Raw genomic sequence first — 21880 nt, 5'->3', positions numbered from 1 at the left:
AGAAGGAAGGAGAGAGCAGGAGGAAGGAAGGAAGGAAGGAAGGAAGGAAGGAAGGAAGGAAGGAAGGAAGGAAGGAAGGAAGGAAGGAAGGAAGGAAGGAAAGAGGAAAGGAAGAAGGAGGGAGAGAGCAGAAGGAAGGAAGGAAGGAAGGAAGGAAGGAAGGAAGGAAGGAAGGAAGGAAGGAAGGAAGGAAGGAAGGAAGGAAGGAAGGAAGGAAGGAAGGAAGGAAGGAAGGAAGGAAGGAAGGAAGGAAGGAAGGAAGGAAGGAAGGAAGGAAGGAAGGGAAGAAGGAGGGAGAATTAGGTCATTTTGACCCGAAGACAGTACAAGGGTTAACTCTGGTTCCCTGGTGAAGCTTTGAAAGGGTTTTGCATTAGTTAATACCCCAACACCTCCATAACCCGGAGCGACGTTGTAAAGACTCATCAGCCAATACTGCCACAGTTCAAATCAATATACGTTATTGATCTGAGCTCTTACACTGAGGTCTAACACTAAGGCCCTCTATGATCAGATGTTTTTGTCACATTTTTACTAAAAAAAAATAAAAAAGAAAAGACTTTTGTAACTGATTGTACCTTTTTTCTGGTGTCTTATTACCTTGATAGGTCTGAGTGGATCCTGCTGCGGTTGCTGGGGCGGTTGCTGCTGCTGTTGATAATGCGGCTGATGGAGCAGTTGCTGGTGTGAACAGGAAACCTGCTGCTGCGGATGCAGCTGATGCTGCCCGGGTTTCTGGTGTGGGGCCTGGTGAAGGTCTGCTTGTTGGCCGTAATGTTGGGGAAGCTGCTGCAGATTCTGCTGCTGGCCGTACTGCTGCTGCTGCTGCAGATGATGGTACGGCAGGCTTTGTGCTTTATTCATGTCTCGGTGAGTCTCCACCAGCCCTTCCTCTCGTCTCCCACGCCCTCGACCCCGACCTCGCCCTCTCTTAGTTTCCCCGCCCACCGATCCCATCAAGCCCCGGCAGTACGGAGGCTCTGGGAGAGGACGTATGCGTGGTCTTCCTCGTGGGCGTGGGGGGCCTTCACGTTTTGGTTTGGTTGGTTTCCTGCCTCTCTTCTTCGGGCCTTCTTGAGGGAGGAGCTGTGGAGGGTTTCCGAGGGAAGAGTAGCCAGAAGGGTGGCAATAGTCCATGTCCCCTATTATTGGACTCAGCCCACTTACAACTGACCCCCCCACTGCCCTCCTACAACTGGACACCAAGTCAGGCAACAAGTCAGGAAGGCGTCGACTGTTGAGGCGAATATCCGCTGGAACATCAGCTTTATCTTCATCATCCTCAAATTCATACTCTTGGGCGTAGTTCTTCTTGGTCTGGGGCTGTGGCTCGCGCCGCTGCTTGAGCAGGTGAAAGGAGCTGGTTTTCAACAGTTTCTTTGGCCGTGAGGAACAGAAGATGGGCGAAGTCAGACCGATACTGTTGGCGCCTCCACCGACAGCTCCCATCATCTTGTTGACTGAGCCATCCAGTTGGGCTGCTGAACCCAGTCCCATGGGAGGGGGTTGGGACTGGATTAGGCCAAGCTGGTCAGTGTTCACAGTGGAGGGAAGTTCGTGGGTCTTCAGAGAATCAAGGTCCAAGTGCAGATTTCCATTTCCTGCTCCTGGAAGGCTGTGGCAGTACTGCCCGTAGCCTTGATCCCCGTGATGAGCAACCATGTCATACCCCTCTCCTGCTGCTGCTTTCAAGTCCTCTATACTCTCCTGTGCCTGCCCATGAGCCTGACTGAGGTTTTCTGGACCCTGTCCTGGTCCAGAATCCCCAGCACAGCTGGATTTGTATTCAGATGAACAAAATATGTCTTCCATTTCAGGAAAGAAAGAACGCTCTTCATCTTGTAGGAGAGAGTCCGGAAAGCAGATGGACGTCAGAGGTGCAAACCTCTGCTGCTGGGGCTGCGCCTGATGCTGTCCTACTTTATCAGCCGGGCTCATTGAGACAAACTGGTGCTGTTTGAGCTGGTCTAACTGGGAGTGCAGTTGGCTCTCATGCTCTCTTGTCTGGGTTTGCTGTGTCGGTTGGGGAGTCCCCATGTTCGGGGCCATCCGGAGAGGATGTGGATGGGCTAACTGTGCATGTGACAGCTGGAGGACATGGGAGTGGTCATGGGGTGGAGGCTGGCTGAGGTGATGAAGATGTGAAGGTGTAGATACGCCCAAATCTGGTTCGGAGAGGAAGTCGTGAAGGTCCGAGGGTTTCTGTTGGTGACGGTGGTGGGGTGTAAGTCTCTGCTGCTGTATAGGCCTGTCTCCACCACCTCCCTCACCAACCCCAGCTCTTTCCAGGGGTCCTCCACTGTCTATGCTGCTGGCCTGGGACAGAGACTGGTCCAGCATGTCTAGTGGAGACATTGCATTCTGACTGGCTTGAGTTTGATCTCTTGACTGGGATGCAAGGCTGTAGTGGGTGTCTACGCCCTGGTTCTGGAGCTGCAGCTGCAACTGCGAGGACTGGTTTTGGGGGTGGGATTTCATCCCAACAGGCCCTGCTCCTGCAGCTGAACTAGTCATAGCCTGCTGACTCAATGAGTGCTGCTGTTGCTGCTGCGTTAGAGCTTGCTGAGGTTCCATCTTGGTGTGGGTGCTGTGAGAAAGCACGGACGACAGCATGTGAGCTGGCTGAGATGGGTCTGGTGAGGAGTCCATCAGAGAGAGGGGAACCTGACTTTGCTGAGTCTGTTGCACGTCAGGTGTGTTACACAGGTATGCGTTGTCACTCGTATTTTGAGCTTTCTTAAGCTCCATGTGAGAGCTGCTACGATGAGAGTGTTGAGAATGCGGTATATGTTGAGTGTGCCGGGGGTGCTGGGGGATTTGTTGAGGATGTGGGGACGCGTGTGCGGTGTGATGGGGAAGTTGGGAGTGTTGGTGCTGGATATAAGGTCCTCCTCTTCCATAATGGACCACAGAGTCCAACTCGTGCTGCTGTTGATGGGAGTGGGTCGTATGGGAGTGGGATAGAGAGTCAGTAACCCCTCTCACCCCTCCAGGAGTGGACTTCGATATGGTCAGATCTGACTCGGCCTGCTGTTTGCTCTGAGATATGTCTAACTGTCTGGTTAAACCAATTGATGTGTCATTAATTGCCGTTCCAGGACCTGAACTGGAGTTGTTATTATTGGTCCGAATGACACTCTGAGGTTGGTAGCGCTCTTCCGAGATCTTGCTGACATCGTAGGCCATCCTCTTGCCCTCCCCGTCCCTAGCCTGTGAGAGCAGCTGGGGGGGTTGTTGGCGGTGTGGATGATGCTGGGAAGAGTGAGGCGTTGAGCTTTGTGTTTGTAGTAAGTGGTGAATCAGGAAATCACTGTCTTCTTCCTCCTCTTGGGAGCGCTCCACCGCCAACATGTTGGTCTCTATTTTTGGTTTGGTTGGTGTTGAGTGATAAGACTGGCTCTGATTTTGTCGTGTATCGGGGAAACCTTGTGGAGAAGGCATGAAAGCCGGAGACAGGATAGAAGACAAGTATTTCGAGGTCCCCGAGCTTGCAGGGGACTGTGCGGGACGAGCAGCAGCAGGAGAGTGCAATGCAGGGTAGCTGAGAGTTGAACCGACATTGGGTGACGTACTAGACTCAGCCAGGTGGTAAGAGCTGGTGGTTTCATTACCAACACCGGCGGCCCCACTTCCCGATCCCGAAGATCCGACTCCACTGCTCTGGGCAGGCACCCCTGACGTGGGTCCACTTCTCGCTGATTCACTCCTGTATCCTAGGGAAGGACTGCTTGCCCTTCTGAGAGAAGCTGAGCCAAAGCTTGAATCCTCGAAGACCATGTCTCCAGAGAAAGAACGCCCCCCTGAGTCTATACCAGTGAACACTTTGGCCCCCGCACCTCCCGCTCCAGAGTTTGACTCCTGGGAAAGAGGTGAGTTGTATTCTCCGTAGGACTGGGTCATGTGTGCCGATGGAGGCTGATTGGGGGAGAAGGACTGGGCGTGGGGATGGGGAGGGGTGTGGTCCAACAGACCTGTGCCAGATTTGGCCACAGACTGAGAGCCGTAGTTGGACAGGTATTGTTTGGAAGTTGGCTGTTGAGCAAGACTGGACGAGGCGACGGGCGGAGGCGGTGGTGCCGGGGCTGACTGGGGGGGCGGCTGCTGACGGGAAGGAGCAGACAAGGAACTAGTGCTTGTGTTGGAACTAGAGGAGGAGGAAGTTGATGTGGAAGAGGCTGAGGGGGGAGTCTGCGGGGCGCGGGAGGAGGAGGAACCTAAAGAGGAGAAGCAACTGGTGGAGCCAGAATTATTAGTTCCTTTGGTGGCAGCTGAAGAAGAAGCTGAGGCGCTGGAGGACAGGGGCTTGTACGGCGTTTGGATGGCAGGGGGGTACGTTTGGGATTCCATCTGGGATGAGGCTTTGGGGTCATGGGATGGACTCAGCTCCGCCGGGGGACTGCAGGACATCCCAACATGTCGGTGGTGGCTTACAACCTGCTGGTATCCAGATGAACCGCCGAAGCGGCCGTACTGCTGAATGGCTGTGGGTTGTGTCGGAGCGGAACGTTGGTAGTGCTTGATCACACTGTCATGTCGGGAAACTCCCATTTCTGGAGGAGGCTGGGGGGGAGGTGGAGGCGGCAGAGCTGGAGCAGAAGAGAACATGGAGGCGTTATACAGCTGAGAGGACCGGTTGTGGAGCTGGGGGGACAGGAGATTGAACTGAGGAGGAGGCAGGTGGCACCCGGGGGATGTGGAGGGGGTCTGGCTATGAGGGGGGCCTGGGGGCTCCTGAGAACCCCTGTACGCGGCACTCTGAGAGGACAGCAAGCGATCAAAGCCCAGGCTGGATTGGGAAGGGGTTTTGATGTGCAGCAGAGGATCATGGGGGGAGAGCAAACCGTTGGAAGAGGGGCTAAATGTAGGTGCATCCTGCAGGGATAGTGAGGGGGTAAAAGATCGTCCAGAAAAGGAGGCAGAAGGCTGGTATGCAGAAAGGGTTGACGGGGAAGGAAAGGAGCCAGAGCCGGGGAGTGTTCCTGAAATAAAGAGCTCCGCTGGGGCCGGCGTATGCATCGCTACAGAACACAACAGTACACAATGCACGTCAGTGTTTAAACTTACAAGCAGATAAATGATATAATCATGTGCAATAGTTAGAATCCCTCTTTTAATGCTATGTTTTCAGTTTGAGCACACAAAGATCATCAGATTGTAGTACAGACCAAATACAACCTCAGAGAAACAACAACAGCCCGAGAGCATCCTCCCTCCGCCACCGGGATTGACAGGCAGGTCTGAGGTGGTTCTGGGCCGTTCAGACCTGACAACTCCTCTCTGGTCTCATCTTCCAGAAGTCTGCTGGTTTGTTCAGATGCAGTTTTGTGACTCAGTTGTGCTTCCACAGACTCCAAAACAGCAAACTGTTTTTATAGCGGCCTGCACCTGCTGATAAACGGTTAGCAACAGCTGGCTGCAACTTAAGGCTGAATTCTGGTTCTGCGTTAAACCTACGCCGTAGGGTACGCGGCTACGCGGGAGTCTCTCCGTAGCCTACGCCGTAGCCTGACGTGCACCTCCCAAAAATTGTAACTATGCGTCGAGGCGACGCAGACCCAACACAGACCCAACACAGACTGAAGCCTGAATTATGGTTCTGCGTCAAACCAACGCAGAGCACACGCCGTCACCGTGACGCCGTCGTGAACCTTCGGACTTCTCCGTCACTCCATTTCACCGCGGTGCAGTACCCGCCGTGACCGCTAATTCGCGATCTTTTCCTGAATGGTTTATCCGACTTTTTCCGGTCACAGTGAATCAAAGAGATAAGGACAACTATTGTGCAAAAAAACAAAACTAAAAAAATCACACACACACGAAGAAAAGAGCGCTGAAAGTTCACGACTGCTTCAAACCGGAAATGCGTTGCTACCAAGCGAACCAATCACAGCCCCCTCATCTGCGTGTGGTCTGCGTCGCCTCGACGTGTAGTTACAATTTAGTAGCAACGACTTTCCATTTTTTTTGGATTGTTTTGGTTTTTTGCACAATAGTTGTCCTTATCTCTTTGATTCACTGTGACCGGAAAAGCCGGAAACTAAACAAAGTATCAACTAGCGCTCTGGGGGGTACTGCACCGCGGAGAAATGGAATGATGGAGAAGTCCGAAGGGTTCATGACGGCGTCATGGCAACGGCATAGGTTCTGCGTTGGTTTAACGCAGGACCTTAAATCAGGTCTTACTCTCTGAAATCCTATGGAACCTGCAAGGGGATACTTTGTAGTGCCCGCATGATTCTTTCTTTTCAACTTCATTTCTTTGGAAATAAATGATATAGCATGGTGAACATATTAGAAGTTGTTGTTCATGTGAGGTTGTTTTAGTCTAGATGAACCATAAAGGATTGAAAGAGGGTGCACTAACTTTTGTCCATGAATGTAAGATGGAAAAGAAACAAATTTGATTTTGGAATTTTGCAAGATTATTGTCACATTCCCATAAAACACAGATACTCACCAGTCTGCCAGGAGGGGTTCCTAAACTGGGATAGGAGGGATGAAGCAGAGTGGGTGGGCTGAGGGCCCCGGGACTCCAGGGCTGAGATCAGATTCATGACTGAGGGATCTGGTCCTGAGGGGCTGGCGTGGTGCAGGCTCGCATCAAACAACCCAGACAGACCTGGCAACAGACAGACGGCCTCAAATCACCACAGGCACAGCAGCGGCTTAAGATCTCTTTGAAATGTGACTTTTTATCTTAATTTACAACTCTTCTTCCAGCATATTACAGTCTAAGAGCGGTTCGGTTTCCAGGGAGATCATTGTGCTGCAAAGTAAAACACAACACATTGATAAATTGTCCTTCTACTTTAATTATGACGTTCATTTGTGAATTTATATGCTGCCACTCTGCACAAACTAGACTGCCCTGATCTGAAACGACAAATATCTCTCTCATACGGTGAAACATTTTCATTAAAAAACCCAAATACAGGACTGTCTCAGAAAATTTGAATATTGTGATTTTCTGTAATGCAATTAAAAAAACAAAAATGTCATACATTCTGGATTCATTGCAAATCAACTGAAATATTGCAAGCCTTTTATTATTTTAATATTGCTGATCATGGCTTACAGCTTAAGAAAACTCAAATATCCTATCTCAAAAAATTTGAATATTCTGGGAATCTTAATCTTAAACTGTAAACCATAATCAGCAATATTAAAATAATAAAAGGCTTGCAATATTTCAGTTGATTTGTAATGAATCCAGAATGTATGACATTTTTGTTTTTTTAATTGCATTACAGAAAATAAAGAACTTTATCACAATATTCTAATTTTCTGAGACAGTCCTGTATACTGTAGCCCTTTTGTGAATGAGCAAGTTTCACTGAACTTAAGGTAAAAGGGACGTAAAGTTGACATGGTTTCCTGAAGTCTTAATGAAATATCTGTGACATAAATTGCCCAAAATACCATAAAGATACAGGACAACAGCTCCCTTTTCCACCATGTCATTACAGCTCTGCTCACAGCAGCTGGTTTTAGGGGGCAGAGTCAGAGACTCCATTGCAGACCTTTGTCTTTGTCGAGAAGAACTTGGTCTGCTTGCTGGGTACCAGATTTCCTTTAAATTGGCTCGTAAACTCTCCGTTTCACCACAGACAAACTGTCTTCAAAAGGACTGATTTATGCTCCAGAGTCAAAGGCCCAGTCCCAATCCCCCCCTAGTCCTACTTTTCAGTCCTACCCCTAAATTTTGTGCGTTCCCGTGAGGGTAGTGGTGTCCCAGTTCCTCTTTGCATGTAGGGCTAGTGGACATAACGAGGGCTAGTGTGTATGAATCTAGCCCTTCACAGCGAGGGATTTCAGACGCACACTACCTGATTTAGGGCCAGAAAAAATTCCCAGAATGCTTTACGTCATTATTTGCAGACTGAATCAAAAAAAAAAAACATGGCGGACATTTCTTATTTTTTAGTGAATAAAATCAATATTTTGAGTTAGTTTCTGCATAAAAATGCGTTTTGATTACATTTCTAGCGAGAAATATATATTTTACTTTCATAATATTCAGTCAGTGAATGTACATAATCACTCGCTTGCTCGTTGCTGCAAAGTCTTTTTCAGATCTCGCCAGAATAAAGGCTGATTTATGGTTCCACGTTACACCAACGCAGAGCCTACGGCGTACGGCGTACGGCATACGGCGACGCGCACCGTACGCCGTAGGCTCTGCGTTGGTGTAACGCGGAACCATAAATCAGCTCTCGAGTTCTCATCCCGAAAACATCAGAGCAAATTTCTTAACAGGCGTTATTTGGATAAACTGAGCCCAGGTTGGGGATCTTAACGGTTACTTTTACGCCTGAAAAAATATTAAAACTTAATAAAGTGGCATATTAACAGCGCTACAGCTGAAATTAAAACAGCTTTTAGCTCTGGGCTTCCTGATATGGTGTGACGTATGTGCAAACGTAACTACGCAGTCGCTTACGTACCCGAACGTAAACCACGCAGTGACGTAGCAAGTGGTGTCCCAATCCCTAGGGAACATTACAAGGGCCCTACGCCTGTGGCTTAGGGCTATTGATAGAAAGTAGGGGGGGGATTGGGATTGGCCCAAACTCAAGCGCAGGGTTGGCCTGGAAAGCCCTCTGGACCAGGCTGCTGCCTCCTGAGGGCCCTAACCGCTCACCCCATCCCGTCCTTACCGAGCGTGCGGCCAGGAGCCCCCCAAGCTCCGCCCTGCCTGGAGCTCACCGGGTGGTGGTTGGTTGCATAGCCTTGGAGGGGGTGGGGGGTGCCGTAGGTCTGCCGGTGGAGAAGCTCGGAGTCTGGGTGCGATGACCTGGAACTCCCGTACATGAGGCTGAGGAGCACATGGTAATGAAGTTAGACATTGACTATGTTTACATGCAGTCAAAATTGGGGTTATTGCTAATATTCCGGTTACTGAAACATTCAGAATATTCCGTTTACATGGTGATTAATCATTCGGGATATCTGGATCAAACCAGCGACGCACGGAGAACGTCATGACGCAATTCCCGTCATTTCTGCTTCTTCTTTCTGTATCCAAATTCAAAACAAATGCTGCTTCGCTCAACTTTTCTCTCACCTTCTTGTAAATCTGGCTATCCCGGTACTTTCTACCGTCTACAAATGCAGAAATGTTCATATCCTTCATTACATTTATGAAGTGATTAGTCTCCTCCTGGTCTTGGTTTCTCCGTGTTTGTAAGAACTTCCTGGACTCAAAAGACCAGGATTCCTTGTGAACAGAGCATGTGCAGAAAACAAATTCCTGTTCCGTTTGATGGGGATATTCCGTTTGGTGTTTACATGACCCAATATTCAGGTTTTAAAAGGAGTAACCCAGGGCTCATATTGGGGTTTTTAAAAACCCGAATATGAGCAAATTCCGGTTATTCAAAGGGGTTATTGGTGTTTACATGGCCGTGCAAATTCGTGTTATTGCTAATATTCAGGTTTTAAAAGGGTTATTGACTGCATGGAAACGCAGTCATTTATGTTCCCTTATATTAACATGCAGAGTCGATTTTCATACTCGTAAAGTTTAGAAACTTTCATGATGGACAATATCAACTACAGGAGTCTTACCTACTGCAACATGTGGTTTCCAGAGTTTTCTGTTTCTGACCAGTAAAATATGCAACATGTTAAAACCATCCATCCATCCATCCATCCATTATCTATATCCGCTTTATCCTTTGCAGGGTCACGGGGGTCTGCTGGAGTTTATCCCAGCTCATTTCAGGTGAGAGGCAGGGGGGTTACACCCTGGACAGGTCACCAGTCCATCACAGGGACACATAATGGCCCTGTGATGGACTGGTGACCTAAACCAGTCCATTTATTAAAACCATCAATGTAAATGTAACTTGCTGTTCTCTGAAAATCAGCCTGAGCATCACAGCATCAACATTTTTACTCAGCCAAAGTGGAAATCACATAAACCCCTGGTATTGGCTGCGGTGTATCACCGTGTTTTAATCCAAATTCCTTATTTTGTTAAGAAAGCTGAAGTTGTACATCATCCCAGTACAGCGCCGCTCTCATTTGTGGTTCTTCAACTCGTTGACTTTTATTTCCAAAGAGGATGTTTCTGGATCAGGTTCACGCATGTCCTCATCTCTGATGACATCTGTCGTTCTTGGAGAGTTCTGCAAGTGTTCCTGAGTCCAGGCACGGATTTCATTACATGTTTTTAATTTGGTGCTTCCTGGGGAATCCCAGCCGTCAGATCTGGTGCCCCCGAACACGGAGGTTTCTCCAGCTTCTCTGAATCTTCTGACTTTATTATCTAATGCAGATAAACAATAATGCAGATATGGACTACTTCTATTGTGAAAACATTACAGTGAAATTGTTTCCCACAGTATTTATCAGATTGGTGAACGTGTGTCCATGTGTGCTTCTTAGGGACTCTGGCTCTCTAAAATCATCAATTATGTCACTGATCTGTTGATAAATAATCTGATTAGTTCTAGATGTTCCTCCACTTACTTTTCCAGCCTTTTGTTTCCCAGTCACCTTTTCTTTCATTCCTAGTGAGGATATATTATTATTATTATTATTATTATTATTATTATTATTATTATTATTATTATTATTATTATTATTATTATTATTATTATTATTATTATTATATATTGAGATGATTTTATGAAAAGTGCTTTACAAATAAAATGTATTATTATTATTATTATTATTATTATTATTATTATTATTATTATTATTATTATATATTGAGATTATTTTATGAAAAGTGCTTTACAAATAAAATGTATTATTATTATTATTATTATTATTATTATTATTATTATTATTATTATTATTATTAATATTATATATTAAGACTATTTTATGAAAAGTGCTTTACAAATCAAATGTATTATTATTATTATGATTATGATTATGATTATGATTATGATGATGATTATTATTATTATTATTATTATTATTATATTGAGATTATTTTATGAAAAGTGCTTTACAAATAAAATGTATTATTATTATTATTATTATTATTATTATTATTATTATTATTATTATTATTATTATTATTATTATTATTATTATTATTATTATTATTATTATATTGAGATTATTTTATGAAAAGAGCTTTACAAATAAAATGTATATTATTTTCTTTCTTTTTTTTTTTTTTTGGTGCAACTATCTTGGAGCTGGGGTGTACCGTTCACCCAACTAAAGCTTTTACATGCGTTTTCCTCTTTTTTAAATGTAATTTTAAATGATTCATGCATTTTAATTGTATGTTAGTGTCTTTAATAGTTCCGTTTTTGAGGTTTGCACCTCTGTGAAGCTGGTTCTGTGAAGCTGGTTCTGTGAAGCTGGTTCTGTGAAGCTGGTTCTGTGAAGCTGGTCCGGGACTCGCGTGTTTCTTTCTGAAGGCGCTACCACGGATGGAGACGGATGCGGTTGTCATGGCGACCACTAACGTGGAGCCCAGCTCACGGCAGCTCGGCAGATTCCAGCGCGAGTCGTGTTTTCCGACACTCGACAAAGCAGGACCCGTAAGAGAGAGGTTAAGTGGATTTGTTGGCGGCAGCAGCCCACGGAGCGTCTTTCCGCTCCGCCGTGGCTGCGGACGAGTCGCTTCATTAAGGCTGATTTATGGTTCCGCGTTACAACAACGCAGAGCTGTGCGCGTCGCCGCGTACCTTACGCCGTAGGGCCTGCGTCGATTTAACGCAGAAGCATAATTCAGGCTTAAGCGGCTGAGCGCCCAGACTGCAGAGCACTGAAGTTAGTTCTAGGTTGGATTGGACTGACACCTTCATGTATGTGTAAATGGTTTCCAGATGACAACTCCAGGCCTCAGCCTCAGCCCAGTTGTAGTTTTGTAGTTTCATGGCTTCTTACAGTTTATATCATTATTTCTTTATTTGGGACACATGTGAGTCTATTTCAACAACAGCTTCTAAGTCATGTGACTATTGGCACTTTTCCACTAGTACCTACTTAGCCCGACTCGACTCGCCTCGCCCTGGTTTTGCGCTTCTCCACTAGGGGTCTAATGTGCAGAGTAGATACTTTTCTGTTTCTATTCTGCCGAGGTTCTAAGCGGCTGAGTCGGCTGTATCTGACATCATCACACTACAGGCCACCGATTGGTCGGGGGGTTGGAGTCAGACGTCTGAGTCAGGAGGAGGAAATCAGAGAAAGAGACTCTGACGGATTCTTGTTCATTTTATTCCACCAGCAATGGCAGCAAAAGTCTGTTTCATGATCCAACTCTGACGTTCAGATAAAACCTAGTGCTGAGGAGAGAATTAAAAAGGGATCTAGACGGAGATAAGGAACGACCAGATCTACCAGGAGATCTGTCACTTCATAGCTGCTCACGGCTCCAGCTGACTTTTCAGCAGCGCAGAGACAAACTAATAAACAATTAAAAAGCGTCGCCGCTCGAAGTTTTTCTCACTGTCATTTTTTAACTTGATATCAAACACAAACCACAGACCCAGCAGCACATCTATCATCTCCTCCAGGTTCTACATCTTTAGTGTTGTTGTCTTCTTCCTTTAGATACACAATCAAATACGTCACAGCAGCTTCCTCCAACCTCCTACTTCTCATCTGGGTATTGAAAAAAAACTAGAGCAGGTCGAGTGGAGGCGAGACAAGTCGGGATGAGTAGGTACTAGTATAAAAGCGCCATAATAAGACTCGGATGTTTAAACTTTATGGAATCCCTTGACAACCAAGAGGCCCTCAAATGTGGTGTGTCTGCCCTCTTGCAGTACTGCTTCGCTTTGTCTTCAAAAGTCGGGATTTCCGAGTTCCCAGTTTGAACCTGAATTTCAGCTCAGTTCGTCAGAGAAACGTGCCCCTTCCCGACTTCAGAATCCCCGCCGGCTACTGCTCCCGTCAACTAATAGGGTTTAGAAAAGTCAAATCAAACATGCCCATGTATACAGGTACATACAGGTGAGGCTGCTGTTGGTAAGTGTTGAATGTTGAGCTCATCGTTGTTATGATCGACCACTAACTGAGGCCAGCGGCGAGATCGCTACTTGGAAAGGTTCATTTTCTGATTTTGTTAACTGGAAAGTTCGGTGTGACGTCGTTTTCCAGTCTCAACTTTCAACGTAACTTTCAAGGCTTCACATTTCAGCGGTTTGGTTTGGAGGCTAATGGAGAAAAAAAGCATGAGAATGAATAAAAGTAATCCATGAAGTATAAATATCTTTAAATTTGAAAAGTGGCGTTCTTTCATTTTATTTCGAAGAGCAGAAAATATTGAAAATAAAAATAGATTCGAATTTATGAGGGGGGGTTTTTTATCTATAATTTCCTATGAAAATTTTTAATAGAAAGAAAATGTACTGTTTAATTGTGTCTTGCTGCTTTTAATGTTGATGTAAAGAACTTTGAATGACCTGAATTGTGCTATACAAATAAACTTGCCTTGCCACGGTTACATGTTTTTTAATTCGGAATTAATTATTCCGAATTAAATAATTCCAAATTAAACTATTTTCCTTCGAGTTTACATGGAAAAAGTAATTCCGAATTAAGATTTACATGGAAAACACGTTTGATGGTCTTTCTCCAATTCCTCTCCAGGTCTGGGGGTTGGGAAGGTTCTGATTGGATAGGGGGGGGACCGGAAGTTAAACTACCGGAAGAAAAACTAACTACAACTTTGAAAAACTCACAATTTTTATGTTTCCTGCCATCTGTTCTTTTAATTATTTTAATTATATTAGCTTATGCAGTGAAATATATATATATATATATATATATATATATATATATATATATATATATATATATATATATATATATATATATATATATATATATATATATATATATATATATATATATATATATATATATATATAGTGCAGATTAATAAAATAGCTGTTGTTATAAGGTGCTAGTCAGACATGAATGAATGATAATATATATTATGAACAGATGAGATGTGATGATTTAGGCTACACAGATTTGAGTTACAGTATATACATGGGTGATTGCAATATTTACTAGTTAATATTTATTAGGTGTTTACATGGTAATTTTTACTCATTTTACATCAGATTTCATTTATAATTCTGAATTAAAGAGGAATTAAACTTCCCATGTAAACGCAGCCATGACGCAACGGGGCTTTTCAGCTGGAACTTCCTCCTCGGAACTCGGACACTTCCGAGAACAACTGGAACGCTCCGACCTGCCACACATCCAACCTGGAACCAGCTTCAGCAGCGGTGCTGCAGCTAGATGTGCTGGCCGTCACACACCGTGATGGAGCTGCAGGGAGACGCAGCTGCCCGGGACTCAGACACCTGTTAGTGGGCTCATTATTACCCCGGGTCCCCGGGCCCCCGTCCCGCTGCAACTCTAACCCGCAGCCCCCGCAGACACGCCGACGGTCACGGGACGCACCTGAACCGAGTGTTTACTTGTGATAGTCCACGGGCCAGAGCCCAAAATTTCACTTGTCATTACCACTCAAGGTGACTAAACTATGATTTTTGAAAAGATCCATGTCTATAGATGATATTCTGGTATGATAACCTTCCCGAGTGGCAGCTGGATCAGAGTTATCAGCTCATGAAGTTAAAACCCCCTTCAGAAAATTACACAGATGCTGCTGCATATCCTGGTTTAGACTAATGTTATCTGTCAATGTTTCACAATATTGTCTTTGGTATCATTTTAAAGGGGACCTTTTAAGAATTCATTTAAGCTAAGATGTGAATCCTTCTGACCAACACAGAGTTCACTGCAGCTCTTTAAACTATATCTATAAATCTATAAATAACACACATTTTTACACAATTTTCGCCTAAATGATACACTATCTTTTAGCCCTGTGTCATCTAGGAACAACAGAGACACAAAATACAAAAACTGGAATACTCACAGGGCCATAAGGATTCAGGAAATGTATAATATACCCTTACTATATTGTTGTTACAGGTCATTGCGAGCCTTAATCTAGAAGAGCATCATTAGGCTCCTATGAAACTATAACAGCCACTAATGTCACACTCTGGTCTTTATCTGCAAATACAGGATGATCCAGCTGCCACTCAGGAAGGTTATACCAAAATATCATCTATAGACATAGATATTTAAAAAAAATTATAAGCAAGTTTTGTCACTTTGAGTGGTGCTGATATCTGGTCTGGAACATGGACTATGAGGGAGGATGTCACCGTGGGGCACAGGTGGAAAATCTCCAGGTGCCATAAAGTAAAAATCCTGTCCGGCAGTTGTTCCAACCAAATACAAAATAAACCAGCTCCTCTCCTCTGCAGGTAAATGGTAGGTCCTTAGTGAAAACACCTGTTCTAAATGTACTGGCTGATGCAGAAACATGGCAGCTTTTTTACTTTATGGCACCTCTGCAAAAAAACGACCAATTCCCATGTTGCAAACAGCAGAAATCGCTGTAGCATTGTTACTCTTCAGAGGGTTGGAAGTTGGAACAACTGCTGGACAGGATTTTTACTTTATGGCACCTGGATCATCCGTGGGGGTGTCGGGATGTCACAGTTCACAAAGTTCCTGCAGCCCATCAGCCGCGCGTCACGCCCGCCGGGCTGCAGTGGCCCGGGCCCCTCCAGTGGCCCCTCCAGTGGCCCGGGCCCCTCCAGTGGCCCCTCCAGTGGCCCGGGCCCCTCCAGGGCTGATTCTGCCCGGAGGGCTGAGGAAGCCGCCGCTCGGGTCATGAGACGGCGTCATCCGTTCAGCTGTTTGCAGGAATGCGGGGCTGTTGCCGCGCACAGCTGACAGGGGCCAGTGCGCACGGCAGCGCGGATGCCGGTCGGACCCGGTTACCCCGGTCCCCCCGGCCGCCCAGCCTGCAGCCCGGAGCCTGCAGCCTGCAGCCCGGGGCTGTCGTGCTGGTGTCGGGTCCAAACGGAGACAAAGGTGCCGCGGAGACAATGCTGACATGGAGCCGCACATGCAGCTTCTCTCTGGAATGACGATCCTCCAGCAGCAACCCATCCCCCCCGCCCCCCACCCCCAACCTGCCTCCCGCATCCCCGTACCACCGTCAATCCCCGTTACCATCCATGCATTTTAGTTAGAGACCCCCCCCCGCCCCCCTCCACCTCCCCTCCTCCCCGCCCCGGCTCTACCTGCGGCTGCTGGCCGCGCAGAGCCGCGCAGAGCCGGGCTGGATGCAGCATTGTTACACCCCCCCCCGCCCCCCCTAACACCCAGCCTTACCCTGCTTTCCTGTCGTAGGTCCATCCTGCCCCAGCCCCGAGGTCCCCAAAGCCTGCAGCGGGGTAATTCCTGTCCATGGGAGAAAGGAGCGGGGGGAAGATGGACAGATATGAGGGGGGAGGGGAGGGAGGACCGTCCTCTCTTCTCTCGGAGCTCGATTCTGTTTATTTCTCTGCTTGACGAGCCTGTAGACTCGCAGGAATGGGGAGGAGAAGGAGTGAGAGGAGGGAGGGAGGGGAGTAGGGGGGACCACAGCAGCCAGGAGCACCTCCTCCCTCCTCTCCTCTGATATCTCCCTGTCTATTGTCTCCCGTGTTGGAGTGATGGGCTGCAGAGCAGATGCTGCGCGTCCCTGGCCGCAGGTCTGACGGTCCAGGTCCAGCTGCTGCTGCTGTTCTGCTGCTCTGCTGCTGTTCTGCTGCTCTGCTGCTGCTCCACACTGTAAAGCTATTTCCCCTCATTTTGTCCACAAGACGCCATTTTTAAGAGGAATGACTGGGCTGGCGTTCATCCTCTGCTTCCCTCCCTCCTCTTCCCCTCTCTCACACAAAAACACGATGTGTCATAAATGCAATGAAGCATTGTGGAGGACTGGCGAGCCAGGGGGAGCCAGGGGAGGCAGATCTCCATTTCTTTAATAAAATGTCACGACAAACAATGCACGAGTTGCTGCATGTAAAGGCTGATGTTCTGCCATCCTCCTGAGTCCAGGTGAAAGCACAGACTGTACAGTCAGATGTACAACTAAGTACCACCTCTTTTGATTGTATTCCTATGTAAAAGAAAACACATGAAATCGACAGAGAAACATGAACATGTAACGTATTATTCCAAACTATTGTTCTTTTTTTTAAAGAAACCTGGAGTCATGAAGAAAAATCAAAATCCTGAGCAATCCTACGTACCCCCTGAAAGCTGTCATGGGATTTGAGAGGGGAGGTTACAGTCAGGGGATGTTACAGTCAGGGGAGGTTACAGTCAGGGGATGTTACACTCAGGGGATGTTACACTCAGGGGAGGTTACACTCAGGGTATGTTACAGTCAGGGGATGTTACACTCAGGGGATGTTACACTCAGGGGAGGTTACACTAAGAGGAGGTTACAGTCAGGGGAGGTTACACTCAGGGGAGGTTACACTAAGAGGAGGTTACAGTCAGGGGAGGTTACACTAAGAGGAGGTTACAGTCAGGGGAAGGTTACACTCAGGGGAGGTTACACTCAGGGGAGGTAACACTCAGGGGAGGTTACAGTCAGGGGAGGTTACAGTCAGGGGAGGTTACACTAAGAGGAGGTTACAGTAAGGGGAGGTTACACTCAGGGGAGGTTACACTCAGGGGAGGTAACACTCAGGGGAGGTTACAGTCAGGGGAGGTTACAGTCAGGGGAGGTTACACTAAGAGGAGGTTACAGTCAGGGGAGGTTACACTCAGGGGAGGTTACACTCAGGGGAGGTTACAGTCAGGGGAGGTTACAGTCAGGGGAGGTTACACTCAGGGGAGGTTACAGTCAGGGGAGGTTACAGTCATAGGAGGTTACAGTCAGGGGAGGTTACACTCATAGGAAGTTACAGTCAGAGGAGGTTGGACTCAGGGGAGGTTACAGTCAGGGGAGGTTACACTCAGGGGAGGTTACACTCAGGGGAGGTTACAGTCAGGGGAGGTTACAGTCAGGGGAGGTTACACTCAGGGGAGGTTACAGTCAGGGGAGGTTACAGTCAGAGGAAATTACAGTTAGAGGAGGTTACAGTCAGGGGATGTTACAGTCAGAGGAGGTTACAGTCAGGGGAGGTTACAGTTAGAGGAGGTTACAGTCAGGGGAGGTTACAGTCAGGGGAGGTTACACTCAGGGGAGGTTACAGTCAGGGGAGGTTACAGTAAGGGGAGGTTACACTCATAGGAGGTTACAGTCAGGGGAGGTTACACTAAGAGGAGGTTACAGTCAGGGGAGGTTACACTCATAGGAAGTTACAGTCAGAGGAGGTTGGACTCAGGGGAGGTTACAGTCAGGGGAGGTTACAGTCAGGGGAGGTTACACTCAGGGGAGGTTACAGTCAGGGGAGGTTACAGTCAGGGGAGGTTACAGTTAGAGGAGGTTACAGTCAGAGGAGGTTACAGTCAGGGGAGGTTACACTCAGAGGAGGTTACAGTCAGGGGACGTTACAGTCAGGGGAGGTTACAGTAAGGGGAGGTTACACTCAGGGGAGGTTACACTCAGGGGAGGTTACACTCAGAGGAGGTTACAGTAAGGGGAGGTTACAGTCAGGGGAGGTTACAGTCAGGGGATGTTACAGTCAGGGGAGGTTACAGTCAGAGGAGGTTACACTCATGGGAGGTTACACTCAGGGGAGGTTACAGTAAGGGGAGGTTACACTCAGGGGATGTTACAGTCAGGGGATGTTACAGTCAGAGGAGGTTACAGTCAGGGGAGGTTAAACTCAGGGGAGGTTAAACTCAGGGGAGGTTACACTCAGGGGATGTTACAGTCAGAGGAGGTTACACTCAGGGGAGGTTACACTCAGAGGAGGTTACAGTCAGAGGAGGTTACACTCACGGGAGGTTACACTCAGGGGAGGTTACAGTCAGGGGACGTTACAGTCAGAGGAGGTTACAGTCAGAGGAGGTTACACTCACGGGAGGTTACACTCAGGGGAGGTTACAGTCAGGGGACGTTACAGTCAGAGGAGGTTACACTCAGGGGAGGTTACACTCACGGGAGGTTACACTCACGGGAGGTTACAGTAAAGGGAGGTTACAGTCAGGGGAAGTTACACTCAGGGGGTGTTACAGTCAGAGGAGGTTACACTCAGGGGAGGTTACACTCACGGGAGGTTACAGTCAGGGGAGGTTACAGTCAGGGGACGTTACAGTCAGGGGAGGTTACACTCAGGGGAGGTTACAGTCAGGGGAGGTTACACTCAGGTGAGGTTACACTCAGGGGAGGTTACACTCAGAGGAGGTTACACTCAGGGGAGGTTACACTCAGTGGAGGTTACAGTCAGAGGAGGTTACAGTCAGGGGAGGTTACACTCAGAGGAGGTTACACTCAGGGGAGGTTACACTCAGTGGAGGTTACAGTCAGAGGAGGTTACAGTCAGGGGAGGTTACACTCAGGGGAGGTTACAGTCATAGGTGTTACAGTCAGAGGAGGTTACACTCAGCGGAGGTTACACTCAGGGGACGTTACAGTCAGAGGAGGTTACACTCACGGGAGGTTACACTCAGGGGAGGTTACACTCAGGGGACGTTATAGTAAGGGGAGGTTACAGTCCGGGGAGGTTACAGTCAGGGGAGGTTAAACTCAGGGGAGGTTACAGTCAGGGGAGGTTACACTCAGGGGAGGTTACACTCAGGGGAGGTTACACTCAGGGGAGGTTACACTCAGGGGACGTTATAGTAAGGGGAGGTTACAGTCCGGGGAGGTTACAGTCAGGGGAGGTTAAACTCAGGGGAGGTTACAGTCAGGGGAGGTTACACTCAGGGGAGGTTACAGTCAGAGGAGGTTACACTCAGGGGAGGTTACAGTCAGAGGAGGTTACACTCAGGGGAGGTTACAGTCAGGGGAGGTTACAGTCAGAGGAGGTTACACTCAGGGGAGGTTACAGTCATAGGTGTTACAGTCAGAGGAGGTTACAGTCCGGGGAGGTTACACTCAGGGGAGGTTACAGTCAGGGGAGGTTACAGTCATAGGTGTTACAGTCAGGGGAGGTTACACTCAGGGGAGGTTACACTCAGGGGAGGTTACAGTCAGGGGAGGTTACAGTCAGGGGAGGTTAAACTCAGGGGAGGTTACACTCACGGGAGGTTACAGTCAGGGGAGGTTACAGTCAGGGGAGGTTACAGTCAGGGGAGGTTAAACTCAGGGGAGGTTACACTCAGGGGAGGTTACAGTCAGGGGAGGTTACAGTCAGGGGAGGTTACAGTCAGGGGAGGTTACACTCAGGGGAGGTTACACTCAGGGGCTGCTAGTCATCGTCGCTGGTGAACTGATCACCAGCAGATGTGCAGACCTCTGTTAAAGCAGATGTGTTGACATGTTACTGGTCTGGAACAGTCAGCTGTGTGTGTGTAACACTCAAAGAAACGAAATAAAAAAAACAACCCCAAGAGCTCCAGCCCAGAGCCTACAGACTTGGAAGAACATATCAGACGTTGAAGTCCATGACAGTGAAATTAGAAGGAGACAGAACCAGAATGGCTGGTTGGGAAGAGTTTCCTGGAGGAAACCTCTGAGGTCCACAAACCTGCACCTGAACAAACCAGCAGAACTCTGGACCAACGTCCTCTGGAAACATGAGACCAAGGTGGAGATGTTTAGTCTGAATGTCCAGAACCAGGTTTGGAGGAAACCAGCAGAACCAGTGCAGACCCACTGAAGCACGGTGGAGGAGGGAGGATGGTCTGGGCCTGGACACCTGTCAGTCATCCAAATGACACAATGAAAAAGGCGACATGTTGTGTAGAGAAAATCCTTTTCGGGACCTCCACATGATCTAAGTTTTTTTCCTATCCCACATAGTCTAAGTTTTTCCTTCATCCATGGACTTGAAGAAAAACACTGGAGTCAGGTTTCGGCTGGTGTTCCGTCCAAATACAGTGCAGGCCTTTATTGCAAGAATTACAATCAGTATCACACAGGAGAGCCGGCTTCCCAGTGACCGACTCTGAAAACTTTCATCGAGTCCTCCTCCTTATATACTATCAAAGGGCCTGGGGGCCACACCCCTCAGTTTTATGATTACAACCTATATCCTTCCATTGTTTCCCTCACGTATATTTTACCGGAGGAACAAAAAACAACCGTTCATTATTTTAAACCTTTAACCACCCTCTCCTGCACCTTTTATCAACAACAGGTGTCTCCCAGAATCTCGTGTCTTCCCTTAGAATCTTGAGACCATTGAGCACTCAAGGGGAGGATTCCCCGAGTGACACTTGTTTATTACAAATTTTGGTGTAAATTGCTCAAACAAGGGCTATCTCTAGACACCTGTTGTGATATATGACGCCCTTTATACCCAAAAAAGGGGAGATAACTTTGCACACCGAGAGCGTGTGCTCCCTTCCAATCTGAGCCCGAGACAGGCAGGTTTTTACAGCAGACAACATTCCTTTGCATTGAGCAGAGTTGCAGTGATTCTTTACGGTCACCAAAGCTTTAAAAAACAACAATGACTATATAAAACTGTTAATCTTTTTCTACTACAAGGGAGTTGCAGATGGAGAGAGAGACACTCACAGAGAGACAGAGAGAGAGAGAGACACACACACAGATAGAAAGAGACACACACAAACTGATGAAAACACCAATTCCTCTACAGTAAGTTAGTTAGTTAGTTAGTTAATATTTATTTCGGTCAATCACAAACAGAAATCAACAAACAAGATAACACAGGTTTTTCCCTGGTCAACATTGTGATAATTTGACCGAAAAGGTCTGGGCTTGAAGCATAAAGCTTATCTTGTCCACCTTTTAACAGAATATAGTATACAAAAAAACAAATGAAGTATCATAAGTCTACACAAAATAATAATAATAGTAGTAATAATAATAATAATAATAATAATAATAAAAATAATAATAATAATAATAATAATAATAATAATAATAATAATAATAATAATAACAATAATGATGATAATGATAATAATAATAGTAATGATAATAATAATAGCAATAATATGATAATAATAA

At 46.9% G+C, this 21880-nt stretch overlaps 1 protein-coding gene across 5 annotated transcripts in view; it reads right to left on the bottom strand.

Annotated features, from left to right (window-relative positions):
• prr12b (proline rich 12b) overlaps positions 1-16380 on the bottom strand; it is a 51776-nt gene extending 35396 nt beyond the window's left edge. For 4 of the 5 annotated variants that reach the window (XR_009770761.1, XR_009770762.1, XM_061712862.1 and 1 more), the window contains exons 1-4: positions 16189-16380; positions 8658-8815; positions 6458-6619; positions 601-5018 (exon numbers count right to left, since the gene is read on the bottom strand). Coding sequence is in view for 3 of the 5 variants with exons in the window: in XM_061712862.1 (XP_061568846.1) it covers positions 601-5018; positions 6458-6619; positions 8658-8815; positions 16189-16265 (4815 nt within the window). In the remaining 2 variants the exon portion in view is untranslated. The remainder of the gene's footprint in view (positions 1-600; positions 5019-6457; positions 6620-8657; positions 8816-16188) is intronic. The other variant, XM_061712864.1, reaches the window with a different exon arrangement.
• Between the last annotated feature and the right edge of the window lie 5500 nt (positions 16381-21880).

Source organism: Cololabis saira, chromosome 21 (genome assembly GCF_033807715.1).
Source record: "Cololabis saira isolate AMF1-May2022 chromosome 21, fColSai1.1, whole genome shotgun sequence".
Taxonomy (NCBI): Eukaryota; Metazoa; Chordata; class Actinopteri; order Beloniformes; family Belonidae; genus Cololabis; species Cololabis saira.
Note: the sequence above shows the minus strand (reverse complement) of the source record. Positions and strands in the feature narration are given on the sequence as shown.